Below are 17,359 nucleotides of genomic sequence, written 5' to 3' on the forward strand. Positions count from 1 at the left end.
GCGCGGCCAACTCGGAACATCGACGCCAGCCAGAGCGGCCACGAGGCGGGCGGGGTGAGAAGCGCCCATGGCGCAGCCCTGCCCTCGCGTGTGTGGGGTGCTGCACCGCATGGTACGATCCGCGTGACGCCTTCCAGCCAGTCGTGGGGCTTTGGGTCGAGAGCCGTGCTTGTGCGCTTTGCCTTTTAGAGCTCAGGTCTCGGCGTTCCAAAACTCCGAAGGAAACGGTGCTGACCTCGCTTTTCTAAGGAGCTGTGTGCAGCATTTTGACACCTGTATAAACCTTTCGTCTAGCATGTAATTTCCTGACAAGTTGTTTGAAGCAAGACCGCGAGTTTAATAAAGAAGGAGGTCGAGGAAGTGAGCTGTATAGGACTGGGAACTTGGTAAACAAAGGACCGGTGGTTCGTAAGTGCAGAAATGAGGGCGGGGAAAACAGGTGGGAAGAGCAGGTGTTATTTTCTTTTCCCCTCTGTGGGGCACCCTTTGGCCAGTTCTCTGTGTGGCTTCCCGCCCCTGTTAAATGGTCAAGGTCTGTGCCCTCAGCAGTAGGTGGGTCTGGGATAGAAATACACCGCTCCGAGTACTAGCAACCACAGTTAAGGAATCTGCGTGCGAGGACTATAGAAAATTTAGGGATTATTTCAAACTGGGTTGAGAGTGGGAAGTGGTAGTGTCTTGTGAAGATTTTTGTTCTGCCTTCGGAACTCTGGAGATGCCATGCCTCCTCTGGCGAGGATGGAAGCAGGGAGGGTGAAGGAGTTCTGAAAAGAAGAGTTACTGATGGCAGAACAATGTGAATAACCAAAGCGCTCTTCCTTCTGAGGGAAGACCACTCTCCCAGAGTTCGCGTCGCAGGGGCAGACACGTGGATCAAGAGATCTCTCGAGCCCACCCGCGCGCTGCCTTGTGTGTTTTAAAGCACACCAGGCTTCTGCGGCACAGTCCCTGGCAAATGCTGCCTGCTCTGCCTCTTTTTGGGCACGACGCCGCGGCTAAGGCTGCAGGGAAAGTGCCTGGAGGTGGCGTGACGGCTGCTGGGAAGAGGGCCGGCCCCGAGGCCGGACGGCTGGTTCTATAGTCTCCACGGTAACCGAACGCGACTGGAACCCGCCGAGTGATCCGTGGGTTCCGGCTGGCGGCACGTGATTTGTCGGACTCCCCTTCCCCAGAAATGCTTTCCCTGAGGCATTTTTTCACGTAGTTCTTGGCTAGTTCACCTTTGTAGTTGAAAAGCTGTGATGTGGGCCCTGGTAGTCGACGGCGACTGCGGTTCTCTGAGACTGGCAGGATCCCTTTTCACTTCGAAGTGTCTGGAGTCGGCGCTAGTCCTTCTTGATGCCAGAGACCTGTTTCCAGCTGTTGTGTGTGTTGAATGTGTTGGATGCACCTTCCAGAAAACACATGCTTAGGATTTGAGAAAACTTAGTGCCCTGGGTACCTTGACATACTTAATCCAAGGCAAGGTGGCTATTTGATTGCTGTCTATTTCTGCCATAAAAATTAGTTCTTTAAATTCTACTTAGGCAAGTATTAGGGACCTGCTAGCTTGCTAACCCCGAGTTGTGGTAAAGGGATCACTCCTAGGAATAGAAAATGCTCATGAAGCCTGCATTAACGAATGGAATTTGGTGAAAGAAAGGGGTGGGGATGGGCTACTATCTTAGGTAAATGCAACTTCGTGCCTTAAAACCTAAAAGCATTTCAGATTTTGAAATTTACCTTTCAAATTTAGGATTGTAGTCAAGATAAAATGCCCAGGGTATAGTTTCTGGTCCAAAGTAAGTGCTTGCTTATAGATAGTGAGTACCATGGCAACCCACTCCAGTGTTCTTGCCTGGAAAATCCCAAGGACAGAGGATCCTAGCGGGCTACAGTTCATAGGGTCAGAGTCAGGCACGACGGAAGCGACTTAGCACGCACGCACATCATTTATTTAATTATAAAAGTTAACCTAATGACGATTAAGAACGGATAGTTGGCTATTTTATTGTCTGCATCCCTTGTTGTCTAGTTTTCTGATTACTTTTGTGTGTAAATTATGCTTTTAAAAAGATTTTTCAAATTTCTGGGCCCATTGTATATTGATGAATACTGAAATTCAAGTGAATCTATTCTCTTACAAATTTGAGCTTCAGAAATGTAATTTAACCGCACTCCTGTAGTGAATAATTATGTTAAGGAACAAACTAACATCTCCATGCCTACCTTACAGTAATGCATTTACTGTATGAAAAGTTATGGTTATTTTTAGCAACTTTGAAAATACTCAGTTATCATCTGAGTGTTTTGTAATGTTTGTGTTTTTAAAGTAATAGTATTGGTTTGGAATTTTGGTGTACTTTGTTGCCAGGTTGGTTGGGGGGTGGGGGGAGGGGTAGACTGATACTAGTATCTGAATTAGGTAACTAGCTAGTAAACTAACTAGTGTATTTTGTAAGTTGTATGAAGATCGTGGCTTTAGTAGTTACTAAACATTTCCAAAAGAGGTCATTGGTGAAAAGATACTCAGAATAGGTTCTCTGGAATTGTAACAGTTTTCTTATGCAACTTGACACATTACTGGAAAACATTCTCTGTGTAATTGCATTAGTGTGTTGATGTGAGTGCCTGCACCTTCTGATGTTGACATTTTCAGAAAGTTACTTAGAATATTTCCCAGCCACAACTGAATTTATCTCTGTAGGTCATTATTATAGTAATTCTATGTGGATAACTGCTTGATCTTGAACAGCTGAACTGAGATTTACAACAGCTAAGTTGTATCTGTATACCAAAACTGTGGTCTTCCTTAACGCTTTCAGAGAATTTTTAGAATCTTTCTGGAAGGAGATTTATTGCTTCATGAGTAGCCTAAGTAATTTGATTTTTGCAATTGGTTAAAGTTATCTTAGACTTTAGAGTGGTGTTTGTGTGTCTGATACAGTTGAATTTGATGAATTGACTATCCTTTCTTTAGAAAATCCAATATTGTATTCCAAAAGCGTAGGCATATTGCTTTATAATGAAGTGAAATCCATGCTTAAGAATTGTTGTGGAATAAAATTTTATTTCTCGTCTGTAAACCTTTAGCAACGTATGGCTTAAGATAGATACTATTTTTTTTTGTAAATTATGTTTTTGGTTTTACACATTTTGATCAATTTATGGAATAAACTTGACAGGAGGATTAAAAAAAGACTATACAAATCAAAAGTCTGAAAGTTCAGACTTTTTTTGGACTTAATACACACATTTTTACATTAATTAGATGCTTGTGTAGAGTGCAAATAAAGCAGTCTGACTCTTCTGAACTTAATTTTTGTGTTTCAATGAAAGGAAAATTTTGAAATGTGTATATATAATGTAAGTTTAAATTTATTTTAGTACAGTCTCTAAACTGGATTCCCATCAGTAGAATCTTTGATATTTCATAGATTAATTTTTAAAAGATAATGATTTTTAAAGCATTGGTTAAAACGTCCTTGCCCACTTTTACCTGTAAAAATGATGAAAAATCAAGGTTTTATTATTATAGAAGACAGTGTTTATAAGAAGTTCTTAACTCTCTAATGTCTTTGTGGGTTTGGGATAGCTAAACAATTTTTTCAAGTAGTTCCTTGCTGCCTGTCTTAACTGCACTTCATAAGTGTGTTTTTGCATAATTGTCTACAAAAATACTTGATTTGTAACAAAACTGAGCTTTCTGGACTAAGTACAAGATTAGGAGTCTGTGTTATTTGATTTATATACAGTTTTATTTTATGTTTTTAGCTTTGTTTTATTTAACTGAAGAATAATTGCCTTACAATCTTGTGTTGATTTCTGTCATATAATAACCCGAATCAGCCATAGGTATATATATATATATATATATCTTCTCCCTCTTGAGAGGGAGATACCTTCCCCCCATCTCACTCCTGTAGGTTGATGCAGAACTTTGGGCTGGTTTCCCTGTGTTTTATAGCAGCTTCCCCCTAGCTGTCTTATTTTACACATGGTAGTGTATATATGTCAGTGGTTCGCTCTCACTTCTTGTCCCCACCCCAGCATAAGTCCATTCTCCATATCTGTGTCTCTGTTCATATTCCTGTCCTGCAAATAGGTTCATCAGTGCCATTTTCTAGATTCTGTATATATGCATTAAAATATGATATTTTCTCCTTATGACTTACTTTACTCTGTTGGACAGACTCTAGGTTCATCCCCCTCAGTTCAACTGACATTTGTTACTTTTTACCGCTGAGTAATATTCCATTATATGCATGTACCACAACTTCTTAATCTGTTTGACAGACTCTAGGTTCATCTGCATCAGTTCAACTGACATTGATTCCTTTTTATGGCTGAGTAATATTACACTGTATGTATGTACCACAACTTCTTTATCTGTTTTTCAGTTGATGGACATCTAGGTTGCTTCCATGTCCTCTCTGTTGTAAATAGTGCTGCAGTGAACATTGGGGTACATGTGTCTTTTTGAATTATAGTTTTCTAAGGGTATATGCCCACTAGTGGGATTGCTAGGTCATAATGGTTGGACAGCAGGGAGATCAAACCAGTCAGTCTTAAGGGAAGTCAACCCTGAATACCTATTGGAAGGACTGATACTGAAGTTGAAGATCTAGTATTTTGGTCACCTGATGTGAATAGCTGACTCACTGAAAAAGTCCCTGATGCTGGGAGACATTGAGGGCAGAAGATGGCATTAGAGGATGAGGTGGCTGGATGGCATGACTGATGGAATGGACATGAACTTGGGCAAACTTCTGGAGATGTTGAGGGACACAGAGGCCTTGAGTGCTGCAGTCCATGGGGTTGCAACAAGTCAGATATGACTAGGTGACTGAACAACAACAATGGTAGTTTTATTCCTAGTTTTTTAAGGAATCTCCATACTGTTCTCCATAGTGGCTGTATCAGTTTACATTCCCAACAGTGCAAGAGGGTTCCCTTTTCTCCACATCCTTTCCAGTGTATTGTTTGTAGATATTTTGATGATGGCCTTTTTGATCAATTATACACCATTTTAGAGGTATTGGTTTTTATGAACTTTCTGAACTTTACTCTTTTTATAAAAGTCACTGTATTTGTGACTTATAAGTCTGTTTAAATTTTGTCTTATCAGTCTCTGATAGATGTTACTTAAACTAGTTTTAGGAAATCAGTAAACTTAATTGCCTTAAGCCTGAGGAAACTTTTGAAAAGAATCGTTCTAAATTTTATCTATCTCTCAAACTCCAAATCAGAGGAGAGATCTTTTTTTCTTTTTTAACGTTTCCTAGGTATTAGTGCTTTAGTGTTAGAAAGTAGGGTTTCTATTTTCATATCTAGCCATAATCAGAAACAATAACCAACCTTTTTTGAAGTGTTGGTCTTTAAAGTATTATCCTGAAGATAATGAATAATTTAAGTTTTGGAGCCCGCCCCCCCCCCCCCAACTTTTTGGGAGGATCATGTGGCCAGTCCTGAAAGATGTAAAATTCAGATCAGATGATTTTATTATTGGTTGTCAATAGCTCTGATGAAATGTAAAATTAGACTTTTAATTAAAAAGAGGAACACCAGTAAGTGGCTCAGTTTGGTTAGTCAAAACTTACTGACCCAGTTAAACAAGAGTGTGTGTGTGTGCTAAGTTGCTTCAGTTGTGTCTGACTCTTTGTGAACCTATGGACAGTGTAGCCCGCCAGGCTCCTTTGTCAATGGGATTCTCCAGCAGGTAAGAACGCTGGAGTGAGTTGCCATGCCTTTCTCAAGGGGATCTTCCCAGCCCAGGGATCGAACCTGTGTCTCTTATGTCTCCTACATTGGTAGGTGGATTCTTTACCCCTAATGCCACCTGGGAAGCCTAGTGATGTAGTATTTTCCTTTTTTGTATAAAAGCTAATCGAAGGTGATAGCTTTTATTTTGTAGAATATTTAGGTAATTTATTTTATCACATCACTTTAGTTGAATGTAACAACCTGAGATTTCTTTATAATGGTTTATTGAGATATAATTCACATAAAATTAGTGATTTAAAACATTTATATATTTATTTGACTGTACCAGGTCTTAGTTGCAGCATGCGGGGTCTTCAGTTGCTGGCATGTGGGCTCTTGGTTGCAGCATGTGGGATCTAGTTCCCTGACTAGGGATTGAGCCCAGGCCCTCTGCATTGGAAATGTGGTGTCTTAACCACTGGACCAGCAGGAGCCCCCAAATTCAGCATTTTGAAGGATACATTAACTGGTTTTTAGTTCAGAACATTTTCATCACTCTTATAGAAAACCGCAAACTGTTAACAATTGTCCTCATTAATCCTCTCCCTTTTCACTGTCAGCCACTGATCTACTTTATAGATTTGCATATTCTGGATGTTTCTTATAAATGGAGTCATACAGTATATGTGTTTTTTTGGTGTAACTTTTATGAATTAACTAATTCAGGGTTTTCTGGGGGGTGGGGTGGGGGGATAGGTTGTACGGTCACAAGATAAAAAATTTAGAAAGTGTCAGAGTATTTTTCCAGCCACCCTGTTTTCCTTTGATAAAGCCAATACTACCAGTTCGTTCCTCTTCTGTCTTTGTAGGTAGTCTGTGTCAGGAAAATACATACATATTCTTCTCTTTCTTTGGCTTTTTCTTTGTTTAAACTTATAGAAGTATATAGCATAATCTACAATTGTTTTGAACTTTATGCCCTTTGTATATCTTTTAGATAATGTTCAGTTCAGTCACTCAGTCGTGTCCGACTCTTTGGGACCCCATGAATCGCAGCACGCCTGGCCTCCCTGTCCATCACCATCTCTTGGAGTTCACTCAAACTCATGTCCATCGAGTCTGTGATGCCATCCAGCCATCTCATCCTCTGTCGTCCCCTTTTCCTGCTGACCCCAATCCCTCCCAGCATCAGAGTCTTTTCCAATGAGTCAACTCTTCACATGAGGTGGCCAAAGTACTAGAGTGTCAGCTTTAGCATCAGTCCTTCCAAAGAACACCCAGGGCTGATCTCCTTTAGAATGGACTGGTTGGATCTCCTTGCCATCCAAGGGACTCTCAAGAGTCTTCTCCAACACCACAGTTCAGAAGCATCAATTCTGTACATGACCACTGGAAAAACCATAGCCTTGACTAGACGGTCCTTTGTTGGCAAAGAAATGTCTCTGCTTTTCAATATGCTATCTAGGGTGGTCATAACTTTTCTTCCAAGGAGTAAGCGTCTTTTAATTTCATGGCTGCACTCACCATCTGCAGTAATGAGTCTATAAAATTTATAATTCTCTTTTCTAGCTGCAGAATATTCCACTCTTTCATAGTACCACCATTTATTACAGGTGTATATGTGTGTGTTTGCACATATGTATGTAAGATAAAGTCCTAGAAGAACCATTGATTCCTGGGATGTGTGTGTTTCTACTTTTGATATTTTCATACTGACCTTTGAGATTCTGTCATCTTGCACTCTAAGTGGCTGATGAGATAAGAATGCTGGTTGACATACACCTTTTCCAGCACCTTTGACAGGCTTTTATTTTTGCCATTCTGCTAGGGTAAAAAGCAGTATCTTAGGATGACTTTAATTCCTTCTGTTCTGTGACTGTGTACATTTTCTTAACCATTTGCAATTCCTATCCTTTGTTCTTTTTTCTATTCGATTTTTTGTTTTTCCAATTTGTATAAAATTCTTTTTTATATTAGGAAAATGAGTTCTTTATGATATGTTTCAGGTACTGTTTTCCAGTCAGTCATTTTTTTAATCTTACGTGGATAGTTTTTGCCATATTAAAAACAAATTTATAAGATTTTGAATTTATCAAAAATTTTGTCTTAACTTCTAGGTTTTGTGTATTACTTATTATCAAAAAGCTTTTTTCAAGATTTCTTTAAGAATTAAAAAAAAATTACACTGAGTTGGGAGTAGGGGATGGGATTTAAGTGTTTGGTCTGTTGGAATTTTTTTCAGTGTAAGGTCTGAGTTGTGGAGCCAACTATTTCTTTTTCCAGTAAGTTCTGGTGTTTTGTCATGTTTTCTTTAAATGTATGTACTAACAGGGCTTCCTTGATGGCTCAGTTCATAAAGAAGCCACCTGCAATGCAGGAGACCCAGGTTCCATCCCTAGGTTGGAAGATCCCCTAGAGAAGGGAATGGCAACCCATTCCAGTATTTTTGCCTAGAGAATCCCACGGACAGAGCTGCCTGGTGGGCTACAGTCCATGGGGTCCCAAAGAGTCAGACACAACTGAGCAACTAACACTTTCACTTTCATGTACTAATTAAATTAAATAACTTTTTACTTATGTATGAACTCATGCCAGTACTCTAATAAAAGAGGTGATTCTCTGTACAGTGATAACGTGGAAATTTGTTAATTTTTACTCAGGAGGATGTGCTTGTAACAGAATCCTCTCAAATTCATAAATTATGGGGATTCTTTTGGAATGCAGATAACTTTACAATTTAATCTTCTTTTAAGTCTGTATACTTTTATATCTTCATATAATTTTTCTAAAATGAATACTTTTTTTTAATGTGAGATTATTGCATGCATGAGCTTCCCTGGTGGCTCACATGATAAAGTGTCTGCCTGCAATGTGGGAGACCCGGGTTCAATCCCTGGGTTGGGAAGACCTCCTGGAGAAGGAAATGGCAACCCACTCCAGTATTCTTACCTGGAGAATCCCATGGACGGAGGAGCCTGGTAGGTTACAGTCCATGGGATCGAAAAGTCGGATACGACTGAGAGACTTCACTTTCACATTGCATGTATAGTGAATTATTGAAGGATTGGGATATGACTAACTTAATTAGATTAAAATGAACTTTATAAAGATAATCAAATATTCCAGAATGAATATCCTTACAGTGATTGAGAGAAAAGTAGAAGCAAAATCTTAGAAGAATTTAGGAATGTATTTTGGGATAACATAATCATTCTTACATTTTTGTTAGTAAAATAAATGTTCACTTGATTAAACTGTTGTTTTGTTTTTTTTAGGCTGGGAAGGCCATTGTGATTATGTGGTAACTACAATTATCTTACTACTGATTTTCCCACTGGAATCATGGAGGAGAAACAGCAGATTATATTGGCTAATCAAGATGGTGGGACAGTGCCAGGAGCAGCACCTACCTTCTTTGTCATCCTGAAACAGCCAGGAAATGGCAAAACTGATCAAGGAATTTTGGTTACTAATCGGGATGCCTGTGCTTTGGCTAGCAGTGTGTCATCACCAGGAAAATCTAAAGGAAAGATTTGCCTTCCAGCTGATTGTACTGTAGGAGGAATCACTGTCACTTTGGATAACAATAGTATGTGGAACGAATTCTATCATCGAAGCACAGAGATGATTCTGACGAAGCAGGGGAGACGCATGTTTCCTTACTGTCGTTATTGGATAACAGGTTTAGATTCAAATATGAAATATATCCTTGTCATGGATATATCTCCTGTGGATAATCACCGTTATAAATGGAACGGTCGCTGGTGGGAGCCCAGTGGGAAGGCTGAGCCCCATGTTTTGGGGAGGGTTTTTATTCATCCAGAATCTCCTTCCACAGGTCATTATTGGATGCATCAACCAGTGTCTTTCTACAAACTCAAACTTACAAACAATACACTGGACCAAGAAGGGCATATTATCTTGCACTCTATGCATCGCTACTTGCCTCGGCTTCACTTGGTGCCTGCAGAAAAGGCTACTGAAGTGATACAATTAAATGGCCCTGGTGTCCACACTTTTACCTTCCCACAGACTGAATTCTTTGCAGTAACAGCTTATCAAAACATTCAAATTACCCAGTTGAAAATAGATTACAATCCATTTGCTAAAGGCTTCCGGGATGATGGGCTGAATAGTAAGCCTCAGAGAGATGGAAAGCAAAAGAACAGCTCTGACCAAGAAGGGAACAGTGTTCCCAGTTCTCCTGGTCAACGGGTCCGTCTTACAGAAGGTGAGGGGTCAGAGATGCAGCTAACAGATTTGGATCCTTTATCAAGGGGTCAGGAAACATCAGGCAAGGGTTTGGAGAAGCCTTCCCTTAATATAAAGCGAGATTTTCTTGGTTTCATGGATATTGATTCAGCACTTGATGAAGTCCCTCAGTTGAAGCAAGAGGTTTCTGAAAGGTAGGTAACAATTTTCTGTTCTTAGAGATAAAAGGAAGATTTGAATTTAAAATGTTGGTTATGTGGACTTCTAACTTTAGGTATTAATAATGCAAGCCACTATAAAATACCCCACATTTGTGAAGTAATAGTTGCTTTTCAATTCTGCAAAATGATAGTTCATTTTTCTGTAATGAATATCTGTTGGGTTCACAATCTAGAATTGTAGGCAAATCAGATGACTTATCCCAGTGGGAACCTTAGATTTTTAGATTTAGACTTTTGTTAATCATGCATGTTTATTCCTTGTTAATATATAGACAGCTTTTAAAAAGTATTAAAGTATAGTTTGTATACAGTATATATAGACAACTCTTGATTAATTGGAGAAGGGAAAAGAATGATCCCCGAATCATAACTGAAGCAAGACTTATCCAATGTGGCTCAGAAGAAATTGAAAGTAAACTAACTTATGTCTAGTATGTAAGAATTTCCTAGGACTTACCTGGTGGTTCAGTGGCTAAGACTCCATGCTTCCAGTGCAGAAGGTCCACGTTCAATCCCTCGTCAGGGAACTGGATACCACATGCTGCAACTAAAGATCCTGCATGCTGCATCTAAGACCCAGCACAGCTAAATAAATAAGAATTTTTTGCCCTATGGACATCTTGATCCATAAATTTCCTGACTAAAAACAAGCTGAAGGTTATTACATGTTAAAATAACAAGATACACTGTTGCACTTTTTAAATTTGTACTTGCGTTATTTATTTTTATTAAAGGCTTTATTTTTTTAAGAGCAATTTTAGGTTTGCAACAAAATCGAGAGCAAAGTTTAAATATTTCCCATTACAACTTCTGTCCCCACACGTACATAGCCATTCCCATTATCAGCATCCATCACCAAAATGGTGCATTTGTTTATAATTGATGAACCTATGTTGGTGTGTCATAATCACTCAAAAGTCCATAGATTGCATAAAGGTTCACTCTTGGTGATGCATTCTGTGGGTTTGGACAAATAATGTAAAGACATGTATCCACCAAAATAGTATCATAAAGAGTATTTTCATTGCCTTAAAAATCCTCCATGTTCTACCTCTTAATCTCCTGTTCCCCTCACCTCTGGCAACCTCTGATCTTTTTGTTGTCTCATAGCTTTGCCTTGTCCAGAATGTCTTATATCTGGAATCATACAATGATGTAGCTATTTCAACTTGGCTTCTTTCACTTAGTAATATGTATATAAAGTTTCTTCATGTCTATTCATGACTTGATAGCACATTTTTTTTGTTTGGTTGTATCAGTTCATTTATTCATTCATCTCTTGAAGGACATCTTAGTTGCATCTCAGTTTTGGCAGTTACGAATAAAGCTGCCGTGAACATCTGTGTCCAAGTCTAATGTCCATTTGAATAGATACCAAGGAGCATGGTTCCAAGACTGGATGGTAACAACATGTTTGTTTTTTTATTTGTTTGTTTTTTTATTTGTTTGTTTTTTTATTTATTTGGCTGCCCCCGGTCTTAGTTATGGCACACGGGATCTTCCATCTTCATTGTAGCATGCCGAATCTTTAGTTGCGGTGTGTGAACTCTTCAGTTACAGTATGTGGGATCTGGTTCCCTGACCAGGGATCAAATCTGATCCCCCTATGTTGGAAACATGGAGTCTTAGCCACTGGACCACCAGGGAAGTCCTGGTGACAGTATGTTTAGGTTTATGAGAAATTGCCAAACTCTTCTAAAGTGGCCTTGCCATTTTGCAGTGAATAAGAGTTCTTGCTGCTCTGCATCCTTGTCAGCACTGTCAGCTTTCTGGATTTTGGCCTTTCTAATAGGTGTGTAGTAGTATCTTGTTTAAATTTGCCTTTCCCTGATGACATGATGTGGTGTATCTTTTCATATGCTTATTTGCCATCTGTATATCTTCTTTGATATCTGTAAAGGTCTTTGGCTTATTTTCTAATCAGATTGTTTTACTATTGTCTTCAGACTTCTTTGTATGTTTTGAATAACATGCTTTTGCAAATATTTTTTCCCAGTTTGTGGTCTGTCTGTTCATTCTCTTGATGTTGTCTTTCACAAAGCAGAAGTTTATTATTTTAATGAAGTTCAGCCTATCAGTGATTTCTTTCATGGATCATGCCTTTGATTTTGTATCTTAAGAAGTCATTGCCATATTTAAGGTCATGTAGGTTTTCTCTTAGGTTATCTTTTAGGATTCTTAAAATTTTGTGTTTTACATTTTGGTTTATGATCCATTTCGAATTAATTTATGTGAAAGTTGGAAGGTCTGTGTCGAGAGTCATTTATATTTTTGTATGTGGATGTCCTGCTATTTCAGCACTGAGAAGACTCTCTGCTCTGATACTGTCCTTGCTTCTTTGTCAAAGATCAGTTGGCTCTACTTGAGTCTCTTTGTGGGCTCTCGGAGGAGGCTATGGCACCCCACTCCAGTACTCTTGCCTGGAAAATCCCATGGACCAAGGAGCCTGGTAGGCTGCAGTCCATGGGGTCGCTAAGAGTCGGACACAACTGAGCAACTTCACTTTCACTTTTCACTTTGATGCATTGGAGAAGGAAACGGCAACCCACTCCAGTGTTCTTGCCTGGAGAATCCCAGGGACGGGGGAGCCTGGTGGGCTGCTGTCTATGGGGTCGCACAGAGTCGGACATGACTGAAGCGACTTAGCAGCAGCAGCAGGCTATTCCCTTGACCTCTGTTAGTCTGTTCTTGTAACAGTACTACACCATTTTGATTACTGTAGCTTTTTAAGAAAGTCTTGAATTTGGGCAATGTCAACTGTCCAACTTTGTTTTCAATATGTGTTGGCTATTCTGGGTCTTTTTCGTCTCTATATAGTCTTGAGAATCAGTTCAACCATATTCACAAAATAACTTGCAGGGATTTTTTTTATGCTTGCATTGAATCGATAGATCAAGTTGGGAAGAACTGACATCTTAACTGTATTGAGTCTTCCTGTTCATGAACATTGACTACCTCTCCATTTATTTAGTTCTTTAATTTTTTTCATCAGTGTATTTTCATTTCCCCCATATAGATCTTGTATATATTAGATTTATAACTAAGTATTCACTTTTGGGGAGTGATAATGTAAATGGTATTGTGTTTTCCACTTGTTCTTTGTTGATACGTAGGAAAATGATTGAATTTTGTACTTTACCCTCATATTCTGTAGCTTATTAGTTCCAGAAGTTTTTTGGGGATTCTTTGACATTTTCTACCTAGATGATCATGTCATTTGTGAACAAAGATAGTTTTATTTCTTTTTCTCAAATCTGTATTACTTTTATTTCCTTTTATTGCATTCACTAGGACTTCCAGTAAGATGCTGAAAAGAATTGATGAGAGTGGACATCTTTTCCTTTTTTCCTATCTTAGTGGGAAAGTTTCTAATTTAAGTTGAGAAAGTTCCCTTTTATTTGCTAGTTCACCTAGAGTTTTTATCATGAATGGCTGGTGGTGTTCAGTCACTAAGTCATGTCCGACCCTTTTCAACTCCATGAACTGCAGCACGTCAGGCTTCCCTGTCCTTCACTATTTGCTGGAGTTTGCTCAGATTCATGTCCATTGAGTTGGTGCTGTTATCTAACCATCTCATCCTCTGCTGCCCCCTTCTTTTGCCCAGCATCAGGGGCTTTTCCATCTTTAGCTCTTCACATCAGGTGGCCAAAGTGTTGGAGCTTCAGCTTCAGCATCAGTCCTTCCAATGAATATTCAGGGTTGATTTCCTTTAGGATTGACTGGTTTGATCTCCTTGCTGTCCAAGGGACTCTCAAGAGTCTTCTCCAGCACCAAAAATGGAAATCATCAATTCTTTGGCACTCAGCCTCCTTCATGGTCCAACTCTCACATTGGTACATGACTAATGGAAAAACTAAAACTTTGACTTTATGGACCTTTGTTGGCAAAGTGATGTCTCTGCTTTTTAATATGCTGTCTAGGTTTGTCATAGCTTTTCTTCCAACGAGCAAGTTTAATTTCATAGCTGTAGTCACTGTCCACAGTGATTTTGGAGCCCAAGAAAATCTGTCACTGTTTCCACTTTTCCCAATCTGTTTACCACAAAGTGATGGGACCGGATGCCATGATCTTAGTTTTTCGAATATTGAGTTTTAAACCAGCTTTTCACTCTCCTCTTTTACCCTCAGCAAGAGGTTCTTTAGTTCCTCTGCTTTCTGCCATTAGAATGGTATCATCTTCTTAACTGGGGTTATTGATATTTCTCCTGGCAGTCTTGATTCCAGTTTGTGATTCATCCAGCCTAGCATTTCACGTGATGTACTCTGCATAAAAATTAAATAAGCAGGGTGATAGTATACAGCCTTGATGCGCTCCTTTCCCAATTTTGAACCAGTCCATTGTGTCATGTCTGGTTTTAATTGTTGTTTCTTGACTTGCATACAGGTTTCTCAGGAGGCAGGAAAGGTGGTCTGGTATTGCCATCTCTTTAATTTTTCACCGTTTGTTGTGATCCACACAGTCAAAGGCTTTAGTGTAGTCAGTAAAGCAGAAGTAGATGTTTTTCCAGAATTGTTTTGATTTTTCTAAGATCTAAAGGATGCTGGCAATGTAATGTCTGGTTCCTCTGTCTTTTCTAAATCCAGCTTCCATCTGGAAGTTTTTGGTTCATGTACTTTTGAAGCCTAGTTTGAAGGATTTTGAGCATTACCTTGCTACATGTGGTCCTTCCTTGTGGCTCAGATGGTAAAGAATCTGCCTGTAGTGCAGAGGACCTGGGTTCAATCCCTGGTTCGGGAAGATCCCCTGGAGAGGGGAATGGCTGCCCACTCCACTGTTCTTGCCTGGAGAATTCCATGGACAGAGGAGCCTGGTGGGCTATACAGTCCTTGAGGTCTCAAAGAGTCAGACATGACTGAGTGATGAACACTTTTCATACTTTTTGCTAGTATGTAAAATGAGCACAGTTGTATGATAGTTTGAACATTCTTTGGCATTGCCTTTCTTTGGGATTGGAATGAAAACTGCCCTTTTCCATTTTCCAGTCCAGTAGCCGCTGCTGAATTTTCCAAATTTGCTGACCTATTAAGAGCAGCACTTGAACAGCATCATCTGGTAGGATTTTAAATAACTCAGCTGGAATTCCATTACCTCCACTAGCTTTGTTCCTAGTAATACTTCCTAAAGCCCACTTGACTTTACACTCTAGGATGTCTGGCTCACGGTGCGTAACCACAGCATTGTGGTTATCTGGGTCATTAAGACCTTTTTTGTATAGTTCTTATATATATTCTTGTCACCTCTTCTTAACTTCTGTTAGGTCCTTGCTGTTTCTTGCCCATTTCTGGTTTTGATCTTTTTTTTTTTTTTTTTGTCTCTTTTTGCTTCTTTATTAGGATTTTCATTTCTCTGCTTACATTGCACATCTGTTCTTACCATAGCCTGCCAGGCTCCTCTGTCCATGGAATTCTCCAGGCAAGAATACTGGAGTGAGTTGCCATTTCCTCCTCCAGAGATCTTCCCAACCCAGGGGTTGAACCCGAGTCTCCTGCACTGCAGGCAGATTCTTTACCACTGAGCCACGTGGGAAGCCCACATGTGGTCTACTTTATTTATTAGAATTCTTAGCATGTTAATCATAGTTTTAAATTCCCAATCTGTTAATTTCAACATTCCAGTATGATAATTTTGATGGTTGCTCTGTCTTCAAGTTGTGTGTTTTTTTTGCTTTTTAGTATGTGTTGTAATTTTTTATGTCTTTTAGACAGGATATGTTAGGTAAAAGGAAGTGTTTTATATAATAGGCTTTTAATAATGTTGTGGTAAGGCATCAATGTGAGGGAAAGGGAAGTGTTTTTTTAGTTCTGTGATTAGTTTTGAGTTTTTAAATGAGTCTGTGCCTCTGGACTGTGAACTTCACAGGTGCTTCTCATATCTCTTCTTGCCTCCTTAAGTTTGACAGGATTGGCTCTGGTAGGCTGGAGTTGGATAATTTCCCTTTCCCCAGGTCAGTTAGGCTCTGATAAAACCCAACCAAGTTAGACTGTGGTTAACTCATTTCTCTCTAGAGATTAGGCATAGTTGTTAAAAGTAACAGAGACCACCCTGCCGAGCCACCTGCACCCCAGGATTTTTCTCATGAGCTGATACTTAGTGTGAGATCTGATCTAGCTCCTAGAGGAAAACTTCCAGAAATGTGGGAGCCCCCTATAACTGGGCATCCCTAGAGTTTTAAACTCAGGCTGTCTAACACTGAGCATCCAGCAATTTGTCAGTTACAGTTCAGGTTTTTCTACCCTGGCACTGGTTCCCAAGGTGGAGTCTGTTGTCAGTTACTGCTCCATTAAACCATGATCCCCTGTATTTACGTGTCTGTTTCAGCAGTTTGTACTGTCTGTTATGGATTCAAAATAATTATTGATTTTTCAGTCTGTTTAGCTCTTTACTTTGTTAGGACCTAGTGCCTGTTTCTAATCTCCTTACATTTGCTACTGAAAATTTGCTTTATTTCAATGTTAAAATCCAAGTTTGGCAGAAGTACATCCCAGCCCAATACTTCTACTTTATTTTTCTCACTTAATTCATATTCCACTAATAGCTACTATGGAATCCCCACATTCATGAGCTCTCCTTGACTTGTTTATGGGCAAGTTAGTTCTTTGCTGTTTTCTAAGGGTTGTTAGCAGGTGAAGTGGATGTTACTCAGGCAGCATACAGGTTTTTTTTCTTCCTATTGAGAGAAAATGTTTTTCAGTTTATACTTTTCACTGTGGTGTGTGTGTCTGTATATATATTGCAGTTGCAGCTAGTGGATGCCATCTATAATATTTGATTGTCCAGTCACTGTCTAATCATCTTGATTACCCAATACGTGTTTTAAACATTTCAACACCAATGTTTAAAAAAAAATATTTTATTGAAGTACAGTTGGCTTACAGTGTCTTATTAATTTCTGTTGTACAGCAAAGCAATTCAGTTACAAATATATTCTTTTTCATCGTGTTTTATCACAGGACATGGAATATATAGTGCTTTATAGCGGCACTGTGGGGTTTATCCATGTTGTATATAATATAATAGTTTGCTTCTGCTAATCCCCAACTGCCAAACCATCCCTCCAGTATCCCACTGTCCCCTTGGCAACTACAGTCTGTTTTATATGTCTGTAAGTCTGCTTTGTGAATAAGTTCATTTGTGTCCTATTTTAGATTCCTCATGTGAACATGAAAGTGAAAGTCACTCAGTCGTGTCTGACTCTTTGTGACCCCATGCACTGCATAGTCCATGGAATTCTCCAGGCCAGAATA

General features: G+C 39.4%; 1 protein-coding gene across 39 annotated transcripts in view; it reads left to right on the plus strand.

Annotated features, from left to right (window-relative positions):
* The window catches only part of MGA (MAX dimerization protein MGA), a 150,445-nt gene that overhangs the window by 47,452 nt on the left and 85,634 nt on the right, over positions 1-17,359 (plus strand). For 37 of the 39 annotated variants that reach the window (XM_060419077.1, XM_042253008.1, XM_060419079.1 and 34 more), the window contains one exon: positions 8,958-10,088. In XM_060419077.1, coding sequence (XP_060275060.1) covers positions 9,025-10,088 — 1,064 coding nt within the window. In that variant the 5' untranslated portion in view covers positions 8,958-9,024. Of the gene's footprint in view, positions 1-4; positions 113-8,957; positions 10,089-17,359 lie in introns of those variants that run through there. The other 2 variants (XM_042253009.2, XM_060419085.1) reach the window with 1 other exon arrangement.

The sequence above is a fragment of the Ovis aries genome, chromosome 7 (assembly GCF_016772045.2).
Source record: "Ovis aries strain OAR_USU_Benz2616 breed Rambouillet chromosome 7, ARS-UI_Ramb_v3.0, whole genome shotgun sequence".
Taxonomy (NCBI): domain Eukaryota; kingdom Metazoa; phylum Chordata; class Mammalia; order Artiodactyla; family Bovidae; genus Ovis; species Ovis aries.